The sequence below is a fragment of the Cydia pomonella genome, chromosome 28 (assembly GCF_033807575.1).
Source record: "Cydia pomonella isolate Wapato2018A chromosome 28, ilCydPomo1, whole genome shotgun sequence".
In the NCBI taxonomy this organism is placed as follows: Eukaryota; Metazoa; Arthropoda; class Insecta; order Lepidoptera; family Tortricidae; genus Cydia; species Cydia pomonella.
The window spans coordinates 7,405,744-7,427,582 of NC_084730.1; the positions used below are offsets into that span (position 1 = coordinate 7,405,744).

Sequence of the window (21,839 nt, forward strand, 5' to 3'; positions counted from 1 at the left end):
ATAAAATTGGGTATGTAGGTAGCAGTCATATAAACTACTATAATTTATCTAAATAGTATTATTTTATTTTCAGGCGAAAAACCCTACTCTTGCGGCTGGGCAGGCTGCGACTGGCGCTTCGCTCGCTCCGACGAGCTCACTCGACACACACGCAAACACACAGGGCACCGACCGTTCACGTGCCCCCTGTGCAGGCGGTCCTTCGCACGGTCCGACCATCTAGGACTACATATGAGACGACATTGACCTATTTATCATTATTTTTCTACCATTCTAGACCTTTTTCACTATACCAATATCTACAGTATGAATATACATATGTGTTGTAGCGCCAGAGTTGTAAAACCATACTACTGCGACTAATGCTTAACTGGCTCCGTCGAACTCGACACACATGCAAACATACGGCACTGCCCGCTCACGTGCCCACTGTGTAGACGGTCCTTCGCAAGGTCCGACCATCTAGGACTACATATGAGACGACATTGACTTATTTATCATTATTTTTCTTCCATTTTAGACAGACTTGTTCACTATACCAGTATCTACAGTATGAATATATGTGTTGTAACACCAGAATCGTAAAACCATACCTACTGCGACCAATGCTTAACTGGCTCCGTCGAACTCGACACACATGCAAACACACAGGGCAACGGCCGTTCACTTGCCCCCTGTGTACGTCTTTCTAGGATTACATATGAGACGACATTGACTTATTTGTTATTATTTGTCTACCATTCTAGACCTTTTTCACTATACCAGTATCTACAGTATGAATATATGTGTTGTAGCGCCAGAGTCGTAAAACCATACTACTGCGACCAATGCTCAACTGGCTCCGACTCCGACGAACTGACTCGACACACACGCTAACATACAGGGCTTGTCCTTTCACGTGTCCCCTGTGTAGACGGTCCTTCGCACGGTCCGATCATCTAGAACATATGAGACGGCATTGATCTTTATCATTTCCTACCATTTTAGACAGGCTTTCGTCACTAATTATGCCTTCTATGGTCACACATGTCGTACTATGGTATGAGTTGCACCACCGGAGTTGTAAAACCATACTAATTCAATCAATGCTTTGGCTCTGCTTAAATATACGACACTCATACTATCATACATAACACTTCGAGTTCTCTGATAAAAGGTCCTTCACAAAATCTCACCATTGACCTTTTTCGTTCTTTTCTACGATATTAGACAGGATTTCTTCACTATCATCTATGATCACCCCATCGCGTGACTATAGCCCGTACGTAAAGAGTCGTGGAATATAAGGGAACCAATATCATGACTCTTCTCTTTCCGCACACTATCTGTGAATGAATGTAAAGGTGGCACCGCCGGAGTCGTAAAACCATACTACTGCGATCAATGCTTTGGCTCCCACAAAACACGACACACTTGTAAACATTCAGGATATAGACGTTTCTTTGCGAGGTCTGACTTTCTAGGACCGCTATGAGACGGCATTGGCCAATTATCTAAATGATATTTATTTACATATTTCCATCATATTTGTCTACATACTCTCTTCAATGGTGTTGAAATTGAGACATATGAGTAGTCCAGCCGGTGTCAAAAAATCATACTAATGCGATCAATGTTTTACTAACATGCAAATACACAGGGGGTTGTTCAAATGTTGTCTGTGTAGACGGTCGTTCGCAAGGTCCAACCATCTAGGTCTGCATGTGAGAGGGCATTTACTATTTGATTCTTCTTCCATTATCATTTATCCACTGTCGTACGAATGTGGTAAGTCGTCAAAGTCGTTATGACAGTTCGTTAAAGGTCATAATAAAATTGGTGAACGTAAAAACACATCAGTGGTTAAGGGTAAAACACTTGGCTCTCGCTACGGGCTTCTTGTGTTGAAGAACCTGAGTCCAAAAACCATATTACTGCGACCGCACGTTGCGCATTGTAACACATAACCTTTTCACAAGTCCTCAATGTAGACGCTCGTTCGCTTATAGTTCTCTCTGAATATTAGAAAACATACTCCTGCGATATGTGCATGGCCTTATGACACGATAAAACTGTTTTAAACAGCGTATAAGAACCAATAAATAGCTGTATCTGCTACGAATAATTGTGTACATACCTAACTTGTGCCTAAGCATTGAAATAGCAGGGCGCCATTCGTTTATTACGTCAGACGATTTTTGCCAGTTTCTGGAGGGCTCCCCCCCCCCCATTTTGGAAAAAATAAGTAGTGGCCGACCCCCTCCCCCCTGTTTAGTATTTATTACGTATTAATCTCAACGAAAATAATAATAATAATGTTTGGTTTGTTTTAAATCAACATTTTTTAGGAACGATTATTTGAACCTACTAAAGATACGGGTAGTTTTTGTGAGGTTTTTCTTTATCTTTAGTTTTTGTAATCTTTCTTTACCCCCCCCCCCCCCCCCCCCCGTAAGAAATAATAAGCCATGATCGAACCCATTCCCTCCTAAATCTTCCGTAATTAATTAATGGCGTCCAAAAAGATACATAACAATTATATTACTAGAAAATAAAAACTTACTCAGTATAACTGAAAATTCGAAGGCGTTAAAATTATAAGTACAGAAGATATTGACAAAAAGACGACTGAATTGTTTTGGAATGGAAAAGACATTAAATGCGACCTTCTAAGGCAAAAGGTGTTACTTTCGCAGTTAACAATTAGTGGAATTTCTAATTGTAAATTTATGCCAGTATTGCCTTATCGACAAATATCAAACATTTATTCAGCAAATAGGCCACAGGGGCACTTTCAAATATGGAATCGATGAAATAATAAACACTTTATTAGAGATGTATACTGTCTCTAAATGTCAAATTACACAAAAAAAGTATGATAAAAAAAAAACCATAAAATTCTTTAGAACGACAACGACAAAATGGGCACCATTTTCCTAATTACGACACAGATATACTTAATGTAGCATTAATACTTAAACTAGGGCCAGTATAATTACATTTATATTTTTAAATAATTATTACGTTAAAGTGATATTTTATGTGTTTCATTAGTAGAATAGATTGTATGTTAAGAATAGATAAATATATTTTATATGAGTATTTGCAAGTAGTTTTTTAGGGAGTACTTGTATTTGTTAATTTGATGACCAGTGATCGGAACTATGGGAGTAAAACTATAACAAAACTTGTTAAGCGGACATAAAATAGTGCATACAGCCCTGTGCGATTTCGAAAAAGGGGACTGTAAATTTTTGGGGGGATTCAATCGAAATTAAATATTACAAGAATGCAATTCTACAAAATAATGCTTTAATTGCCTTGAAATTCAGATTTTAGGCACTAACCTGGGTTTAGAGGGGTCGTCAGCTCCTCTTTCAAAAATATTCATGTCCATAGGGATAGGAATAGTATAGTACTTACAGCCATAACAATATTTACATTCATAGATATTCGAATATTTTTTAAGACTATAAGCACTCTTTTTACGTCCGCTTGATAAGTTTTGTTAAAGTTTTACTCCCATAGTTCCGATCACTGTTGATGACATTTGAATATATCTAAGTTTTAACTATTTTTATAATGCTGATGCTCAAAAAGTTCCACAAAAAAAATACAGGGCAGTTGTGGCAATATTAGGTTTAAATATATAAGATGAAAATTCCTATATTTTAAGTATTAAATATATATTTTTGTACTTAAAGTTTAGTGTTCTTAGAACTTGTTTTGTTTCAGATGTTTAATTAATATTTTGGTATTTGTATACAATAGTTAAGACATAAGTAGAGTATAGTTTTGGCTTTTTTTTTATATCACAACAGGTGATATTATTCATGAAGAAAATTATAAATTAGAAAAACAAGCAACTTAAGAGGAAATAGGACGGCCACTTGTCCATACAGTCACGTCTGAAAATATCGATACAGACAAAGTGCCAAAATTATGTATACACGACCTTATTGCCCATGTATTAAGGTCGTGTATACATATTTTGGCACTTTGTCTGTATTGATATTTTAAGACATGACTACAAACGTAGTCCTCATTTTCCTCTCACGACATTGACACTAGATTTTTTTTGCATAATTTGATGAATATAACTATAGCTATGCCCTTTGACTTTTTTCGATTTTTTGATAATCGTAAAAATTTGGAGCGAAAAACTACATAGGTACATTAAATGCTCCCTTTTTTTTTCTTTTTCCAAACCAGAGGCGATGACGGACGGAGTAGAGGACTACCGTCTAAAACCACCAACGAATGCCGGCTCCGCCTTAGATGGGGTGCCGCAGGGTCGCTATCAGCATTCGACCGCGTGCGCCCCGGTGGGAATATTAAAGGCTCCTAACTCTAATAATAATTAAAAATTAGAATAAAATCAAACGTAGGGGCATAGCTGTGGTTGATATACAACCAATTGTGTCGAAATATTTCCAATAATGTTAATATCCAAAGACAAAAATGAGGACTACGTGTGTATGAAAAAGCGATTTCGCGAGGGTCTCGATTTTCGTCTTAAAATGGCTACAATTTGTATTGTGATATATTACCGCTTTATTCAGGTATTAAAAATCATCTCAGTGTACGATAATTCACGTCGTATCATGATGTCAGTTTCAAAAATAATATACAGGGTGGCCTAAAACTAAGTGGACAAAATATTTTTAAAAACTTTTTTGCCTTCTTTTATATAATGTTATTAAAACTATAACTACAATCTTAAATCAAATTTACAAGTAGGGAACAAATCAATTTATATTATTAAATATTTTGATTCGTATTTTTTAAGTAGTCACACTTAAATATAATGAACTGAAATAGATGCAGGATGTGATCATTGTTTCTTCAGTACATATATGAAATTTATTTCAGTGTACAACCATTTAACTAAAACAATAGTACATTGCGCAACGAGGTGGGTAAGTGAAATATTGGTAACGAGGGTGTTAATTAAAGGGTGGAATTAAAGACCCGAGTTTGCAATATTCTTACCCCCGGAGTTACACACGATGTTTTTTTTTATACTACGTCGGTGGCAAACAAGCCTACGTACGCACGTATACGTTATAAGTTGTTTTTCATCACACATGCGAAGAAAAAACTATTTCAAGTGAAATAATTTTTAAATACGGTGACATTTCAAACATTCGTCCGTCATAGTGTCATATCTTGACAGGTTCGGCATCGGAGGCACAGACCCATCTGGCATTCAGCAACGATTGAAAATGGTGTAAAAATATGTTAAACGGCTATTAAATGAACCAAATGAAATATTCATAAATATACACATAAAACTTATTTATAAACGTCAGTATTTTAAAAGTAAAACTCATTTATACCTACTTGGTTCGTAAGAATTAGTGACATAATTAATTTAAAAAAAAAAGCGATTACTCACTCGGGAATCCCGAGTCGGGATCAATATAGGCCTTTGCCCTCTGCATGAAAAAGATCTTTTTGAAGCAAGTGTGATGAATATCGTATTGTCTTCAATTAGTTTTGATACACAAACTAAAGTAAAAAAAAATGTCTACATATTTTTGTGCCACTCTGTATTGTAAAAAAAAACAAGTAAATATTTAGAATAAGTACATGCCAGTAATTTCGCGGCCAGTATTTTGGAAATTAAATAGGTTTAGAAGTTATGTTATGATTTCCTTTTAAAACATAGACATTAAGAATCTTGGAAGTTTATTGATTGCAATGTATTGATCTCAAATTGGTATTCCTGTCTACTAACTATGTTTGATCTCAAAAATTATGCGCAAAACTAAAAAAAATAGTATTTTTAAATGTCTGTCCTAAGTAAAAAAAATATAGCCGAAACAAGTTTGTCAGTAGTAAAAGGCGCGAATTTCAAATTTTCCATGGGACGATAAACTTTCGCCCCTGCATTATTAAAAATTGCAATTTTTTCTACGGGTGGTAATAGCTTGGCAGACTATACCTTCGTTGCGTCTAAGAGAGCCCATCGTGTTTTTTTTATAACAACTTGCACACACACAAACCTGGGCCCAAAACTAACCAACGTAACTAACAAAATATGGATTGTGTCGTCCGAATTAAATGTTTTTTTTTTTTTTTTTATAAAATGTGAAACACTTATAAAAGTATGAAATGGGCTTTCTTAGGCGTATTCAATTCCTTAGGTATATATTTTTTCTGCTCAAGCAAAACAAAATGAAGTCTTGCCCTTGTTTATATTTATAATTAAAAAAAGGACGAAAATATTTGTTATGGTTGTTGTTTTCATTGATGTTAAAATGATTGCACTTTTTTATTTTTCTGACACATGTATATCTTAGTGTTATTTTCGGGCATACACTTTTAGACTTTTACAATATTATAATAATATGTAGTAATAACCAGCATTTTGGCGGCCAGTAAAACAATGCAAATTTTTGTATGACAATAACTTTAAGATTTTATTATAAGCATAGTAATAAATTAATTTTAAGAACTGTCACCAGATCTATAGACTATATAAAAACATATATATCAAAAAAAAAACGAAGAAAAAACTACTGCTAACATTTTTAGTTAATTTCGACTGTTTCGATCAACTGAATTGTATTTTTAGCGGCGTCAAACGCACACGTAAGTCAGTATCTTATACAAAAAATACCAGTTTTTTTTTTTGTTTTTTTTTGCACGTCATAAGTCTAAATATAACGAATTTAAATCGCAATGTGTACTTAATTATATATTTAATATCACCTTGTTGATCACATCACATATGTACCTTTCATATTTTTATGTATTATAATAATACACTTAAACTTGTATTTTATTTTCAATTCTCTCCTCAGCTAAGCGCTTACCTGGGTGAATCAATATTTTTGTGGACGTAGTTTCCATAGTTCTGTCGCGTAAGTTCAGCATCGGCGACGTCTGACGTTAAGAGCCCATCAACGTGCTCACTAGCGCCACTGGAAAATAATTTTAACGATAGATAGCAACGTAAAAACTATTATGATGTATTCAAATGGTACTTAACCTTTTGACCGCCAAAGACGTCATATGACGTGCGCGGCTACAGCCCAATATCAACCTTCATGCGTACTGACAAGGTTCACGATTACGCCCCGCGTACGATAGGCGTGGCGTTCAAAAGGTTAAATACAAAATACAGTACGTAGCGGCCCCCTTTTTTAAATATCTATCGTTAAATTTAAAAAATCACAATTATTTAGCAGTGGCGCTAGTGAGCACGTTGATGGGCTCTTAATATTTGTTTGAGTTTAGGTCCTAAGTCAAGTTTGGTATCTTTTTCGACTCAATCAAAGGATGTAGACGTAGATGTCATTTAAATCGGTTCAGCGGTTATTTATTCCTGATACAAACAACCACCTCCCTTTTCACTTTAAGGGATAGTTTCTAGGTCTAGGTCTTATATGACAAATATGACGCGCGTCTCAGCCATCATCATAACATACAAACTACACCTACCTTTTTCAAACCCAGCTATGGCAGCATGGTTCCATTTTTATCGCTTGTCACTATGCCCGTCACTTTCGCACTTACATTCTTGTTAGAACGTGACAGGCATGGTGACAAATGATAAAAAGCCGACCGATCTTAGCCCTACTGAATGTGATATAAGTGTCAATATGATATCATAAATAAATTTGGCATTCCCGATTTATATGAAAACGATACTAAACTTCACGATAAAGTTGAGAACCCCCCCCCCCCCCCCCCCCAATTTACATCAAAAAATTAGGAGGCTCCACTTCTTAAATCCATCCTTGGGTCTTAAGGACCAGTCCTGCCAAAAGAAATCTTATGTTCGCGACACGCCGTATTTCATGAGGTACAAGTAGGACTAAAATGTATTAATGACAAACAATAATAATGTATTCATTCCAATGATAATTTATTACAGAAGTAAGAAAAATTGCAATAAAATTTGCCTAAACTAACACTTAAGACGCTGGACGATTGCGGCCTGTCAGTTAATAGCGATTGTCAGCTTTTGTCAGTGTAACTGGTAATCAATGGGCCCCTTTAGGTACGTCGTGTGGGTCACCTATGGTCCACGTATAGCGCTCTACTGTCTGCAATATTTAATTAAAATATTCGTTCTTACGCCAGTGCTCGGAAATGGTCAAAATCAAGGTAAGAAAGTAGGAACTAGTTATCAATATTACCTACTAAGGAGCAACGCCTGCCGTTGAACTAGGGGAGGGGAGAGGCAATACATTTACCCCTTTACTCATAACTTATAAAGGAGCTACAAGCCTCAATTTGCTAATAATCATTTATCTTCAATATCTCACTTCGACTTATGTATTCGTAAGAAACGAATAAAATATAAATTCACTATTTCTGCTTAAATGTTGATATTTTCCCTTATTTTATTGTAGGAAGTGTATCACATTACAATACAAAAATTGTACAGATATCAATTACAATGAAGAATTAACGATGATCAATTCTGGCTAACGTGGGATTCGGAAATCTACGGATTTGGTAGCGCGTTGAACCGGCAATACAATCAATCAATTATCATTTATTGCACCATGGTAAAAATCAAGAGTTCCATACAATTTATTATAAAACTTTGAGGTTTGTAGTGCGTTACGAATAAGGGGGTTAGTAACACATTTTTGTCTGCAAGTGCAAACCTCTTGGTGACGCTGTCAGCAGTCCAAAATTATTCAAACGCTACCATTAATTTCCACGCCCTGATTTGAGTGATTGGTAGATAGATTCATTACATTGTTCCAAGACGTTGAGAGTATTGAACATGTTTACGATGACACAATGACGAACATACTTAATTTTTAAAAGAAAAACAGCATTTATAACATATTTCTGGGCATTTAATTCACACAGTAATTTGATTTTAGGTGAAAGGCATTGTTGAGCCGACGACAGTCAGAAATGTAGAATCAGCTGTTCGTATTTATCCTGAAAAAAAAAGCGTAAAAAAATATTATTATGGACAAACACTGTTCTGTAACCTTAATTTTAACAACTGGTATAGCAAAGCTTAAGCCTCATTGCGTAATTCGACCAATTACTGGTAATTTGAAGTCAATCCCAAGAGGAGTGATCTATAGTAGCAATGTACACGCAGCCACAAGATTGCATGGTAATTTTAGGAGAGAGTATAGAGAGGAGGAGGAGGAGGAGGTCGCTCTCTCTTACAATTGAATGCGCTCTTGACATTAGCACCGGAGTGCGACTTGATTGCGTGGCGAGGGCGGCTGTGAGGAGGGAATGCCTAAGATTCTGTGAGATGATGGATGCTAGGCCCTCAACTGTTGTTGTGTAGTTTTACGCTGTTAATTTATATAATTTCATGACGTATTGGTTGCGACTGTAATGTTATGGAAATATGTTTGAAAAAAATAAATGTGCGCACATGTAAGTTGCTACTTCAGATCAAATAGATTTTTTTCAGGCTTTGACACTTATATGGGTCACGAGAAGCCTCTACTACAAAGCCGTGACAATTCAGTTTAGAATAGTGAAAGTGTTAATTTGTGTTATATATTGTGTATAAATACCATATCGCCATTCTTGCTGGCGTCTATAAGAATGTTATCGATGCCGAAGTGCAGCGGGCGCGGCGCGCGCAGCCGGCGCCGCGCGGCCGCCACGCGCGCGAGCAGGGCGCGGGACATGCGGCTCCGGCGGACGTCTAGCCACTGTTGGAATAACTTTACTAACATTTATTCGTTTTACAAGGGGGCAAAGCTGTTGTTTAACCTTTTGACCGCCAAAGACGTCATATGACGCGTGCGGCTTCAGCCCAAGATCTACCTTCATACGTACCGACAAGGTTCACGATTACGTGCCGCGTACGATACGCGTGGCGTTCAAAGGGTTAACCGCTCGTCCTAACATTGATACCCGAGAAAGCGAAAGATTCCAAAATTGAACCACGAGCATAGCGAGCGGTTCGAGAAGTGGAATCTTGAGCGTTGCGAGGGTTAAACAAACGTTGCCTCCGAGTGAAACACAATTTTTCACCACGCCAACGAGAGGAAAATACTTACTATTAAATACCAATAAAATCAAATCCAAACGAACGTAATATCAAATGTATCATACAAGGACCATCATTTAAAATTAAAAATCTACCAGCTAATATATGGAAACAACTCAAAATTTGCATCTAATTTGCCCCACATATGGATAAAATGAAACTTTCTCATTCGTTTTTGAACAATCAAGAGGGACTGGATCCGGGTATGTCCTTAAACTACGTCCAAAAGAGAGGTATGGGCAGTGTGAATGTCATCTCGCCTTGTGTGGTAGGGCACAGCACAGCAGATGTCATTCCAGATCTAGAGCAGAGCCCAACTGGGGAAGTACCTCCACCTTACAGAAAACCGCAGCCAAATAACACTTGACCCTACTCATAGTGTTGTGTTCCTGCCGGTGAGTAAGGTTGCCAGAGCTCAACGAGAGGGGTGGGGTTAGGGTCGGCAACGCGCATGTAACTCCTCTGGAGTTGCAGGTGTACATAGGCTACGGAGACTGCTTACCATCAGGCAGGCCGTATGCTTGTTTGCCACCGACGTAGTGTTAAAAAAAAAGGGCCTTTACCAGTTGGTGTGGTGAAAAATTAATTACATGTTGTCCTATACAGAAAAATGGTGCTCCAGGCGTTTTAATCTTAATGGAATAAATGAATTGAATCGAATTTGGGGTCGAGCGCTGAGCCATACTCGACAAGTACTATTTTGTCAATTTTAGGGTTATTGTCTTTTCCCATGTGATGGTCTTTCATTTGTTTCCAGATAGGGTAAACCGTCTATTACTGGCCACCCTCCAATCACTGGCCACCATATACTAAAATGGCTAAAATAAGAATTCTATTTATTTATTCACACAATTCAAGTGAACTAAATAACTAATAATTCTGATGATTAACTTAGATTGTGTGATTACTAGATAAGATAAGTTTATTAAGCTCAAAACTTTACACCTTATACATAATTTCTTATAATATATTACATAGGATTCATTGTCCAAGAGTCTTTCGCTGATACTTCAAATAGGTATAAACCTGTGCTGTAAGTACAGTTACCTTCCATTTGTCTCTATATACTTTATACATGTATTATATCTAGACGGGTGTTATTTATAATCATACTGTAAAGAAAGTTATACACAATCTAAGTTGAGGAAATATTACTAATAATCTATAATAATGAGGGGCTACAGTATGGGGTTCTTCAAAAAAGGAGTGTACAGGTTTTTAAAGGGTCGGCAACGCGCATGTAATGCCTCTGGTGTTGCAGGCGTCCATAGGCTACGGTGACTGCTTACCATCAGGCGGGCCGTATGCTTGTTTGCCACCGTCGTGGTATAAAATAAAATAAAAAATAAACTGATTATTAAACAGAATCCCTTTTAGTATAAGGTGGCCAGTAATTGGAGGGTGGCCAGTAATAGATGGTTTACCCTACAATTCTAATTATTTTAAAAGACGAACAATGAATTGAGCTCTTTAGTTTTATAGTTAGTTATCAATTTTCATACACTCGTTATGTTTGCCATCGACGTGGTATAAAAAATACTCACTGTAAGATCAGGGCAAGCATTCACGCATGCTACGATGTCGTCCTCGGAAAGCCGACATTCGTGGAACCCGAGCGCCGTCCATCGGCTGCTGCGACACACGGCCGCCACGCCTCGTGACGTCACACCTGCCGACACACACCGTCGTAGCCTCGTCCCGCCCAATGGACACCCAGGTGCGAGTGCACACTTACACTCACTTTATGAATTCCATTCCATGCATAAAGTGGGTACGAACTTTTTCAGGTTATTAGTTAATTACTCTGTTCCAATGGAATTGCGACTTCCAGATAATCAAACAAAGTAGGTAGCATAGCTTTTGTCTTATAAAATTTTTGAACTACTTCACGGCTGGAAACCAAACTTTCAAAGTCAACTTGACAGTGGTCGAGGCGAACCTCTGTCATTTTACTCTTCCTAATTCTGTATATAAAGTAGAAAACATGTAATAAAATATTTTTTCATTGTATATACCTGGTTATTTAGTATACACGCATCTTTTTTTAGGGTTCCGTACCCAAAGGGTCAAACGGGACTCTATTACTGAGAGTCCGCTGTCCGTCCGTCCGTCCGGCTGTCACCAGGCTGTATCTCATGAACCGTGATAGTTAGCCAGTTGAAATTTCTACAGATTATGTATTTCTGTTGCCGCTATAACAATACTAAAAACAAAATAAAATAAATATTTATTTCTAATCTCGAGGTTCTCATCCAATCACCGAAGTTAAGCAACGTAGGGCGGGGTCAGTAGTTGGATGGGTGACCGTTTTTTATAGATAATGGTACGGAACCCTTCCTGTGCGAGTCCGACTCGCACTTGGCCGGTTTTTTTTATAATAACGAGTATCAAAATACTCACTATGACAATACTCCAAATCCAAAGACCGTAGCTCCTTACAACACCTACAGACTCTTTCCAGCTGCTGATCAGTATAGACGACCTCCCCCCCTAGATGCCTCAAACTTTTCAACCCACACACAGCCTGAAGAAATATCGTATCAAAACAATTTAAAAAGAATTTCCTGGGATGGTAAAGTTCCAAGTGTTCTAATTTGTGCATACCGCTCACAGCAGCAGCTACAAAGGATAAATCAAAATCATTTGCATACAAAATTAACACCAATTTCGTTAAATTTCTAAATCTATCTAAGGCTAACTGTAAATGTCCGTATTTTAAAGCTCTACATTGGTTTATAACTAGTGATTTGAGTTCTGGTTTGATTTTGCTGAAGCATTGTCCCTCTACTAGGCGGTTGTGGTGTATTTCTAATTCTTCTAGGGCGTAGCTGGTGGCGTATGAGCTGACGCAACGGTCGGTCACCTGGAAATGCAGGTTAGGTGTTTAATGCGATGGTAATATTACATATATATGTATACTAAGGACTTTTAACCCTTAAACATACCAGATAAAAAAATAAATAAATATTATAGGACATTATTACACAAATTGACTAAGTCACACAGTAAGCTCAATAAGGCTTGTGTTGAGGGTACTTAGACGATATATATAATATATAAATATTGATAAATACTTAAATACATAGAAAACACCCATGACTCAGGAACAAATATCCATGCTCATCACACGAATAAATGCCCTTACCAGGATTTGAACCCGGGACCATCGGCTTCATAGGCAGGGTCACTACCCACTAGGCCAGACCGGTCGTCAAAAACAAAAACAGATTTTAAGCCTCACTGTCGCTGCATAGTCCTTAAAATTCAGCATAAGAAAAACTACAAAAAAATTAAGTTAAAGGTGTTTGTCTTACAATCTTGCCTTACATGAGTTAAATCAAGATGTCCTGTTAAGTCAGTGTCTTGAGTAGGGATGTCACGAATATTCGCATTCGTATATACGAATATTTTAAGCATTCGCATCGACATTCGGATCAAATGAAGTGAATGTTTTGCGAATGCGAATGTGCGCAGGTCCTGTCTCGTCGACTCGCATTTTCAAGTAACGCATTCTGACCAGTAGACAGCATTTCTTTATAACATCCCTTTCTCAGGTGACATGTTTTATGTACCTACTAACAGTTTTTTTTTTCTAATTAGGAATGATAAGAACAACTACATATTCCCTTATTATTTATTCGTATGGCAAAAATACAATAGTTCATTCATATGAAATATAGGTAGGTATATTTATTACAGCAGTACGCCCAATTGCTGGATCCATTGGGTGACATTGTTTTCTAAGGTGAACAAGTCCACTGCCGGGTTGCCCTGGTATTTGGTGAGTGGGCATTCGCGGATAATATGGTCCATGCTCTGCACCGCAGCATATATTCCCTAATATTCGTATTCGCATTCGGACATTCGCATCCTGAACATTCGGATTCGCATTCGTGAATGTGAAGAATATGGCATTCGTGACGTCCCTGGTCTTGAGGATAAGGGATTGGGGAAATATGACGTTAAACAAATTAACCAATAAGCAGGCAGTTGCTTAGGTCAGACGTAGCGTGTAATCGACCAAATCTAAATAATGGTCCCAGAGAGAGGTACCTACTTATTTTAAAGTCCCATGGACTAATGAGGAGTACAAAATAAACGTTGTTCTGGACGTTAAGTCGACTGCTATCTTATTTTGCCGCTGTATATGTATACATGCACTATTCAATTTAGTTCGAACAATAACGGTTGTAGAAACATTTTGTTTTAAATCCCAAAATTACCAGTCTATATCGTTCTTTTCACTTTAATTCACTTTAACACTTTATATAGACAGCTATATTGTCCACTTTTTTGCACTGATTTGTCCATATTTAACTCCAAATTACATTAAATTCACTCCGCGAAATAGGTCACCGTAAATGATATCCGTGGTCGATGGACCATATGTTATGGACGTTAAGGTTCATTTTGGAGTGAAGGTGTAAGAAGAAATTAAAACAGGTCCATACGCTTATGATTATGACTATTTATTGCAACTAAAAATGCAGCGGTGGGTTGGCTCATCATAGGTACATATAGGTATGCAGTATGCATGTATAGGTGCGTGTAATTAATCAAATTTCGACTTAACAAACGTACCCTGTAATCTTTAACAGTAGCCAGATCTCAGAATTGACCCTTTTATCACCTATTTCATTTAATCAGTTATTTAGATCAAATATTTATATATTTTGACAGGTACCTAAAATCTACGCTCCGCGTGCTTGCTAATTTGGCCCGAGAAAAGTGATAAATTCAATACAATTTTAACACTAATTTCGTTAAATCACGAAAAACACCACTTTAAAACTAAGGATTTTAGGTCGCTAGACTTAAATTGACCGGGATATGAACCGTGATTACCTTTCATACTGTTTATGAGTTCCCGATATTTTGACGCAGTTACATGCATCTTGGTAACGGGATGCATGTAACTGCGTCGAAACAGTGGCGGATTAACCGAACAGCAGAAAAAGCATATGCTAAGGGCCCCGCGCCTAGGGGGGGCCCCGCGCACCGACCCTGACCATGCGATTTCGGCACGCGAAACCGACCAAGTTCATGTCGAACTCGCCCTCCGAGGATCCTGTACCATCACAATTTTTTTACAATGTATTTTTTCGTAAGACAGTGGCAATTTTGACAAATTTTTCTTTATTACGATACCAAGTTTGTAAGGTTGAGGAATGCATTGAGTTTTAAGGCTTATGCAAAGACCGGGAGCAGAGTTTCACATAAACCGAAGGTGCAGTGTCTCAAAGCTTTTGTGCATGGCTAAGCTGCAGGAAAGAGCAGAGCTCGGAGACGAACAAAAAAAGTTGTGTTAAAAAACAAACTGGTCGAAAGCAAGGAAGGTAGATGGCCAGCTTTGCGGCAGTGGGAGGCCAAAGGGCGCGTTCCTCCGGCCGGCTGGGAGTCCAAAATATGCGGAGTTGCTGCAAAGCCGTGATCGTGATCGAACCAACCTAATACCTCGGCCTACAGACTCGCTCACACTAGGGCATCGCTTTTATTCTTGCAGCTTTGGTATCAGTTTCGCAAGGGAACGCGGCGAAATAGGTGAGACTCAGCTTTTGGGCTCGTGTTTTGACTCACTTGGCAATTGGTTTCCAGTTCCCACTGCGTGCGTCCCTGATACATCCTACCTACATTCCTACCCGCTTCACGTTTCACCATTTATACAAGCTTTTATTTAACTTGTTATTATTGAATGTTGTTAAACAGTCTCCCAACATGCTTGCATTTAACTTGCGATTTTCGTAAGTTGTTTTCAAATTTTGCAAATTATTTTTTTGACCATTTCTCAACATATTTTGTTGTTAAAATTTCGCGTACTAGAGAAAAATCGGTGACAATGCAATTTTATGTTGAGATCGACCTGATCTGATGATGAAAACCGAAGGTAGTAGTATATATGGTAGAAAAAGAAAGATTATATGTTAACGGCACCAATCATGGGACATTTAAGAGAAAATTTAGAGTATTTTGATATTTCACCGACACCTGTAAAATTTCTACCGCTTTGGGTACGCTTTAAAAGTTGTATGTCCAATTTTGCCTTTATGTTTTCTATGTATTTAATGAAAGCTACTGCAATTGGTTTCAATATTATTAACCCAAAATTGGTTTTTTGCTTCAGTCATGGGATGTATGGCGCCATTCATTTTCGAACTAACAAATATCAATGAAAAATTAAACTCAAGCAGCTCTTGCTTATGGTAAAATGTTGCCAGCGATTAAAAACTGATGGTAAATACTTGTTTTACAGGATTTGTCTATACCATCCCATTACTGGTGCCTGTTCCATTATAGGGGTGAGGAAAGGTACTCTGATAAAATAACGCAACCGCACTAAGATTAGGCTCTTTTAAAATGCCTAAATGTAAATGAAAAATAATACAATATCGGGAATTCGTGAAAATAAATAAATATGGAAAATATCCCGATTTTAAAAGACGATATACAGATGTTTCGTTTAAAAAAAACACTAAAATTTTATTTTATATTTATTATTTGTTATAGCTGCAATAGAAATACACACTTGGTGTAAATTTCGACTGTCTACCTGGTATGAGTCATACGATAGAGCACACTGAACGACAGATTTAATGAACACGATTTTTGTATAGAGTACTGGTATTAGAACAAAAACCAAATAATTACGATTTTCATATAGGTAGTAGGTATAACGACAATAAAGATATAAATTTCAAGGTACGAGGCCCGACCGTCGACTGCCAATCGATTGCCAGCGGAGACCCTGCTTGGACTTAGGCGATCAGTTGAGAAGTAGCCTCTCAGGATCGCGACTAATGGCAAATTCTTCTGCGACCCCTATGTCCCTGAGGGATAACAGGATTACATCATCGTTTCGTATTTATCATTTATAACAGTTGAGCTTACTTATATGTTTTTTTTTGTATCTCTACATATTACGGTTATAAAATACAGACCTCAAACTTGGTGTGATAATAAAGAAAAATACACTGCATAATTAACATGATAAAAACTAGTTCCAGCACAAGTCGAAAAAAATTTAAACATTGTAAAAATGTTGTGATGGTACTGAATCCTCGGGGTGCGAGCCCGACTCGCAGTTAGCTGTTTTTTTTTACCAGGAGGGCCCCGCGAGTTATTGTGCTAAGGGCCCCGCGAGTTATTGTGCTAAGGGCCCCGCGAATTATTGTGCTAAGGGCCCCGCGAATTATTGTGCTAAGGGCCCCGCGCCTTCTTAATCCGCCCCTGCGTCGAAATATCGGGAACTCATAAACAGTATGAAAGGTAATCACGGTTCATATCCCGGTCGATTTAAGTCTAGTGAAATTAGTTTCACCGTGAATCATTCATAACTGATTTCATGTCGGTTTTTAATTTTTGTAAACATTGCCCAGATACTACACTGATCGGTAACCTGTCTGAAATGTAATCCTATATGTAAATTTTATGACTTTGTGCCCGTCGTCGGTCGAGACAGGGACGGCAGCAAACTCTTCCAAGAGCCAGGCAGGCGGCTTAGGTAAAAGGGCAACAACTTCAGTTTTTGGTGCTTGTGTGATGGATATCTTTGGATCCGGCATGGCGCAGAACGGGTTTCTTAGTTATTCATATCTTTGTGTTTATTTAATTATTCAATAAAATTTTCCCACACCTCACGTCAACGAAGTAATCTTCAGATGTTTTTTATGCATAATAATCATTAATTCTTGTATAGCGCAATAAAGGTTAAATATATAAAACTGATGAGACCACAACATGTGCTTGCCGCCGTTTCATAAAATGGCCGGACAGATCACAAATGAGCAATTCTGCGTTCTGGCTACAACATCCCAGTTGTCTGGAATAAATGACTCCTTAGGAATAATTATTATTCATGTTACTTGTTGATTATTCCATTTGTTAAAGCAATAACGAGTATTTGTTATGTTAAACATAAAATTACTTACATAAGGGCAATTTATGAAACAGACGCGTTGCAACCACCTGAAGTTTTCATATCGGCTGCTGCTTAATAGTTTGTCTGATAGCTTCATAAACTGAAAGATAAATATTACCATGCATTTGTCACTCTCAGTGTCATAGAAGAATCAGAAAGTTGGTAGAGTCAGACCAAGATAAGTTAGTAGCGATTTTGATAGCACAGCCTGTGCAAAGTAAATGTCATAATTTCATAGAAGTTTGATGTTTAAAATAACAGTTGCACTGACCAAAATCACTGCCAACTTATCTTGATCTGACTTTACCAACAGTCTATGTAGGTTGTCTGTGACCCATGTGGCTTGCTGATATATGTAAAGTGGCTTCTTGCACTCAAAATTGTGTGGGCCACCTGCCCACATAGATCGATTTTAATTGGGTTTGAGAGACAGAGCTACTAACAATTTTATTTATACCTTTACAGCCTCCAAATTAGGACAGTTTTCTCCAATAATCCTCAAACACTTCTCAGTATCGCAGAAGGTAGATGCCACCGATGAGCCCAGCTTGTTCGTCCAATTCTCGAAGGATGAGCCCGGTTTGATGTCCTTGACCAACAGCCAGGAGGCGCTGCGGTGGAGTTCGTTGCTGCCCAGACTTGGGTATGGATGCTCTATGCCTATGCGGACTCCTGAAAAAAGTTATTTTTTCTAGTATTTGCATTATGCAATCACCTGTCTATTTCAGTATATAATTTATACAATAATGTTTCTTTTTGAATTAACACAAATTAACCTATTATCATATGATCATTTTGATACAAGCTTTTATCACAATCTCTGTACAAGTAGTCGGGCCTAGTGGGTAGTGACCCTGCCTATGAAGCTGGTTGAAATTCTTGTAAGGGCATCTGTTTATGCAATGAGCATAGATCTTATTAAGCTTACTCTGGGACTTAGTCAATTTGCGTGATAAATGTGATAACGTCCTATAATATTTACTTAATTATTTAACATTATTCTTATATACTTACAAAATTTGAACTTGAGCCAACCATAAATCAAAGCAAGACAAATACAGTTTTGATCATTAACATATATCTAAGAACAGGCCTTACGGGCAAGGGCAATAAAAATGGGATCTATGCCCATAAGGCCCGTCCATAGATATATGTCACTGGTTTTATTCATCAAAATAAAGGTTCAAAACACAATGGAGCATATTTTTATAGGTCTTTGTGTGGCTATAGTTAAAAGGGGCAGTTGCCCTGACCTCTCAAATACACCAGCACCACCCGCTGCCACTGTTTGCACACCCGCTCCGACTTGATGATGTCACTAACAGGTATGTAGTCCAGCACTGCTCTCCAGCAGTCCTCATTCAGGTAATCTAATATGTTAGGTGCATCTCGATAGTATTCTGACATCTGCAAATTAATGTACTAAAATGATAATTACTAACCACCTTATGAATAAAACTTTACATAGGTACCTCAATTAGTTTAGTTTATTGTAAAATAAAATTGATGTCATATACAAAAGCAAGGACTAAGTAAAAATTCAAAAATTTATTCTGCAAGTAGGCCTCAAAGGTAAGGTCCGACCGAGATCTCGGTCTCGGTCTCGGTCTCGGCATTCTCGGCCAAAAATCGAGCCGAGATCTCGGTCTCGGCTCTCGGCCAAAATGGGCCGAGATTCTTGCCGAGACCGAGAATAAGCAACGAGTTATCGTTGGAGAATTTGAATTTTCCGCGCACGAGCGCCGGGGTCTAAGCCACTCGTTGGTTGCATCGCCCGGTTGTTGTGACGTTTTTTGTGATTTAAATTGGTTTCATAGCCACATTTTAAGCCAATTACTTATGAAATACTAAGTGTTGGGATCGGATAGGCGCGGTTGCAAGTAATGACTTGTTCATTTGGTTTTTTTCGTTTTGTGGTTGTTGTTATTGATGAATAAATGAGTGTATATTGTTATCGGGATGTAACTTAGATTAACTTGTTGTGAGTGGAAGATGACACTGAATATTTTGATACTAAATATATTTGTGTTAACGGGAAAAAGCAAAGCAGTAGGTAAGTACAAAACGACACCTGTGGCGGATATTTTGGGTTACAATATAGAACTCTTTATTTTGATTATTGTTATTTTACCTCCTTTTGTGCACATCCGTACTGAAAAAACCGGCCAAGTGCGTGTCGGACCACGCATAATGGAAGGTTCCGTACCTTCATACAATACAAAAAAGCCGTACAAGCAAAAGAGCGTATGTTAGTGGCACTTTCGTCGTTTTAATAAGATCAGTTTTTTTATATCTCTTAAATGGCTTAACCGACCATATTCAAAATAATTTCCCTGAAAATTTATTTGCTTATTTAGAATTTTTTTAATCGTTTTGCTCTCCCGGTTCAAAAATTAGAGGAGATCAAACAATTACTTCTTAAAGCGATTACTGTGAAAAGTATTTAACTTAATCAAAAAAACGTTTTTAGCAACCTTTCTGTATTTTTAAAGACCTATCTAATGATGAGCCACATGTTTTTTTTGTTACATTTATACTTTTTGTTACATTTATACGGAGTATAATTATATTTGAAAACATATTTTACAAATTTTTTTTCGAAACTAAGAAGCGACTTACATAATACATCTACACCTACGTTCCAACTTTGTTTATAAAATATACCGTATAGTTTTTTGAGTACGGTTGCCATCTCTAAAATTTGGAAACCAGGGCAAGACGCGTGAAAACCCGAATTTTAGAGTCCAGAACTCGGACATGTTAACAGGTTTTTTTAAACAGGTTGTGCGTGTATCGCGGGCGGCCTAAGACTTTAAAAATTTCAACCCTGACTACAAAAGAAGCCCCCCCCCCCGGACGCTCCCCGGACGCCTTCTAAACTAGGACAAATCCGGGGAAACCCGGACGGATGGCAACCCTATTTTTGAGTAAAATGGCTGTGACATACGCACAGACCGACAGACATAAGGACATGACGTAACTACCCTAAAAATACTATTTAATAGCGCTACGAATTGATTATGATAACTTTTTTCTGATAAATCGTCGCATTTCGATTATAAAAACAATTTTAGTGCAAAATTCGTATTTTTTCTCTATTTTATAAATTCTCGGTCTCGGTCTCGGTCTCGGCCGAGAATCCTATTGAATCTCGGTCTCGGTCTCGGTCTCGGCCGAGACAAAAAAGCGTTCTCGGTCGGACCTTACTCAAAGGCTCTTTTACAAGTCAATACAACATTTATACTAACATCATATAGTGACATGAAAAATACATAACAACATTTATAAATACAACAGCCAATACCTGGGTAAACATTACATTATAATAATCTTACAATAAATAATTACTACAATACAATAGAGATGTATAGTCTCTATGGTTAAAAACTGGAGATGTAAAAGGTCCTTCAAATGTCAGAGTACTAATAAGAACAAGTACTTGTAAGAACATTATAAAAAAATATATATTAAAACTGGTAGCAAGGGTTATTTCGTTATAGATAATGGTATGATGCAAGACTTATTTATCTAAATATTACCTTGTTTTCGATGACAGCACCGTTTATTTAAGTTATTAAAAGTTTCGTTTGTCATTCAACTACTGTAACTAGCTCCTTGTAGTTAACTAAGCTAATAAGTCTGTATCTATTATATGATTTATATGTTATGGGCAACTCCCAGGAATTCCCCAAGATGTTTCCGGAGTTCAGTGTTTGTTGTTATCGCACAATTTTTAGAATACTTAGTCTTTTGTATTTACACCTGATGGTTTTATGAAATCTGCACTTAAAAAGTCTTTAAAACTGTTTTCACGTAAGACCTATTAAACGAATTCACCGAATTCGGTATAAATAACTAGGTAAATGGTATGACTCAAACTTCAAAACAACATGAAAAAAGAAGGTAACAAAATGATATGCCATTGACATATAAAAACATTATAAAATG

At 37.4% G+C, this 21,839-nt stretch overlaps 2 protein-coding genes across 2 annotated transcripts in view; one reads left to right on the plus strand and one right to left on the minus strand.

Moving 5' to 3' along the window:
- The window catches only part of LOC133533093 (Krueppel-like factor 3), a 95,419-nt gene extending 94,023 nt beyond the window's left edge, over positions 1-1,396 (plus strand). Inside the window, exon 9 of the mRNA XM_061872040.1 lies at positions 74-1,396. Within this exon, the coding sequence (XP_061728024.1) occupies positions 74-246 (173 nt within the window). The 3' untranslated portion in view covers positions 247-1,396. The remainder of the gene's footprint in view (positions 1-73) is intronic.
- Positions 1,397-8,782: 7,386 nt separating this feature from the next.
- LOC133533109 (uncharacterized) lies at positions 8,783-21,823 on the minus strand. Its single transcript, XM_061872064.1, has 8 exons — positions 21,431-21,823; positions 19,145-19,298; positions 18,349-18,563; positions 17,902-17,991; positions 12,377-12,839; positions 11,521-11,645; positions 9,495-9,635; positions 8,783-8,892 (listed from the first exon to the last, which is right to left on the minus strand). The coding sequence occupies exons 2-8, from the start codon at positions 19,296-19,298 to the stop codon at positions 8,860-8,862; spliced, it is 1,221 nt and encodes a 406-aa protein (XP_061728048.1). The 5' UTR covers positions 21,431-21,823; the 3' UTR covers positions 8,783-8,859.
- Positions 21,824-21,839: the final 16 nt, after the last annotated feature.

Excerpts from the sequence above, each read along its gene's own strand:
- LOC133533109 (XM_061872064.1), bottom strand. The coding sequence starts at position 19,298 with ATGTCAGAATACTATCGAGATGCACCTAACATATTAGATTACCTGAAT. Across the intron at positions 18,564-19,144 it reads GGTGCTGGTGTATTTGAGAG|GAGTCCGCATAGGCATAGAG; the intron begins GTCAGGGCAACT and ends AACTTTTTTCAG. Across the intron at positions 8,893-9,494 it reads CCAGCAAGAATGGCGATATG|GATAAATACGAACAGCTGAT; the intron begins GTATTTATACAC and ends TTTTTTTTTCAG.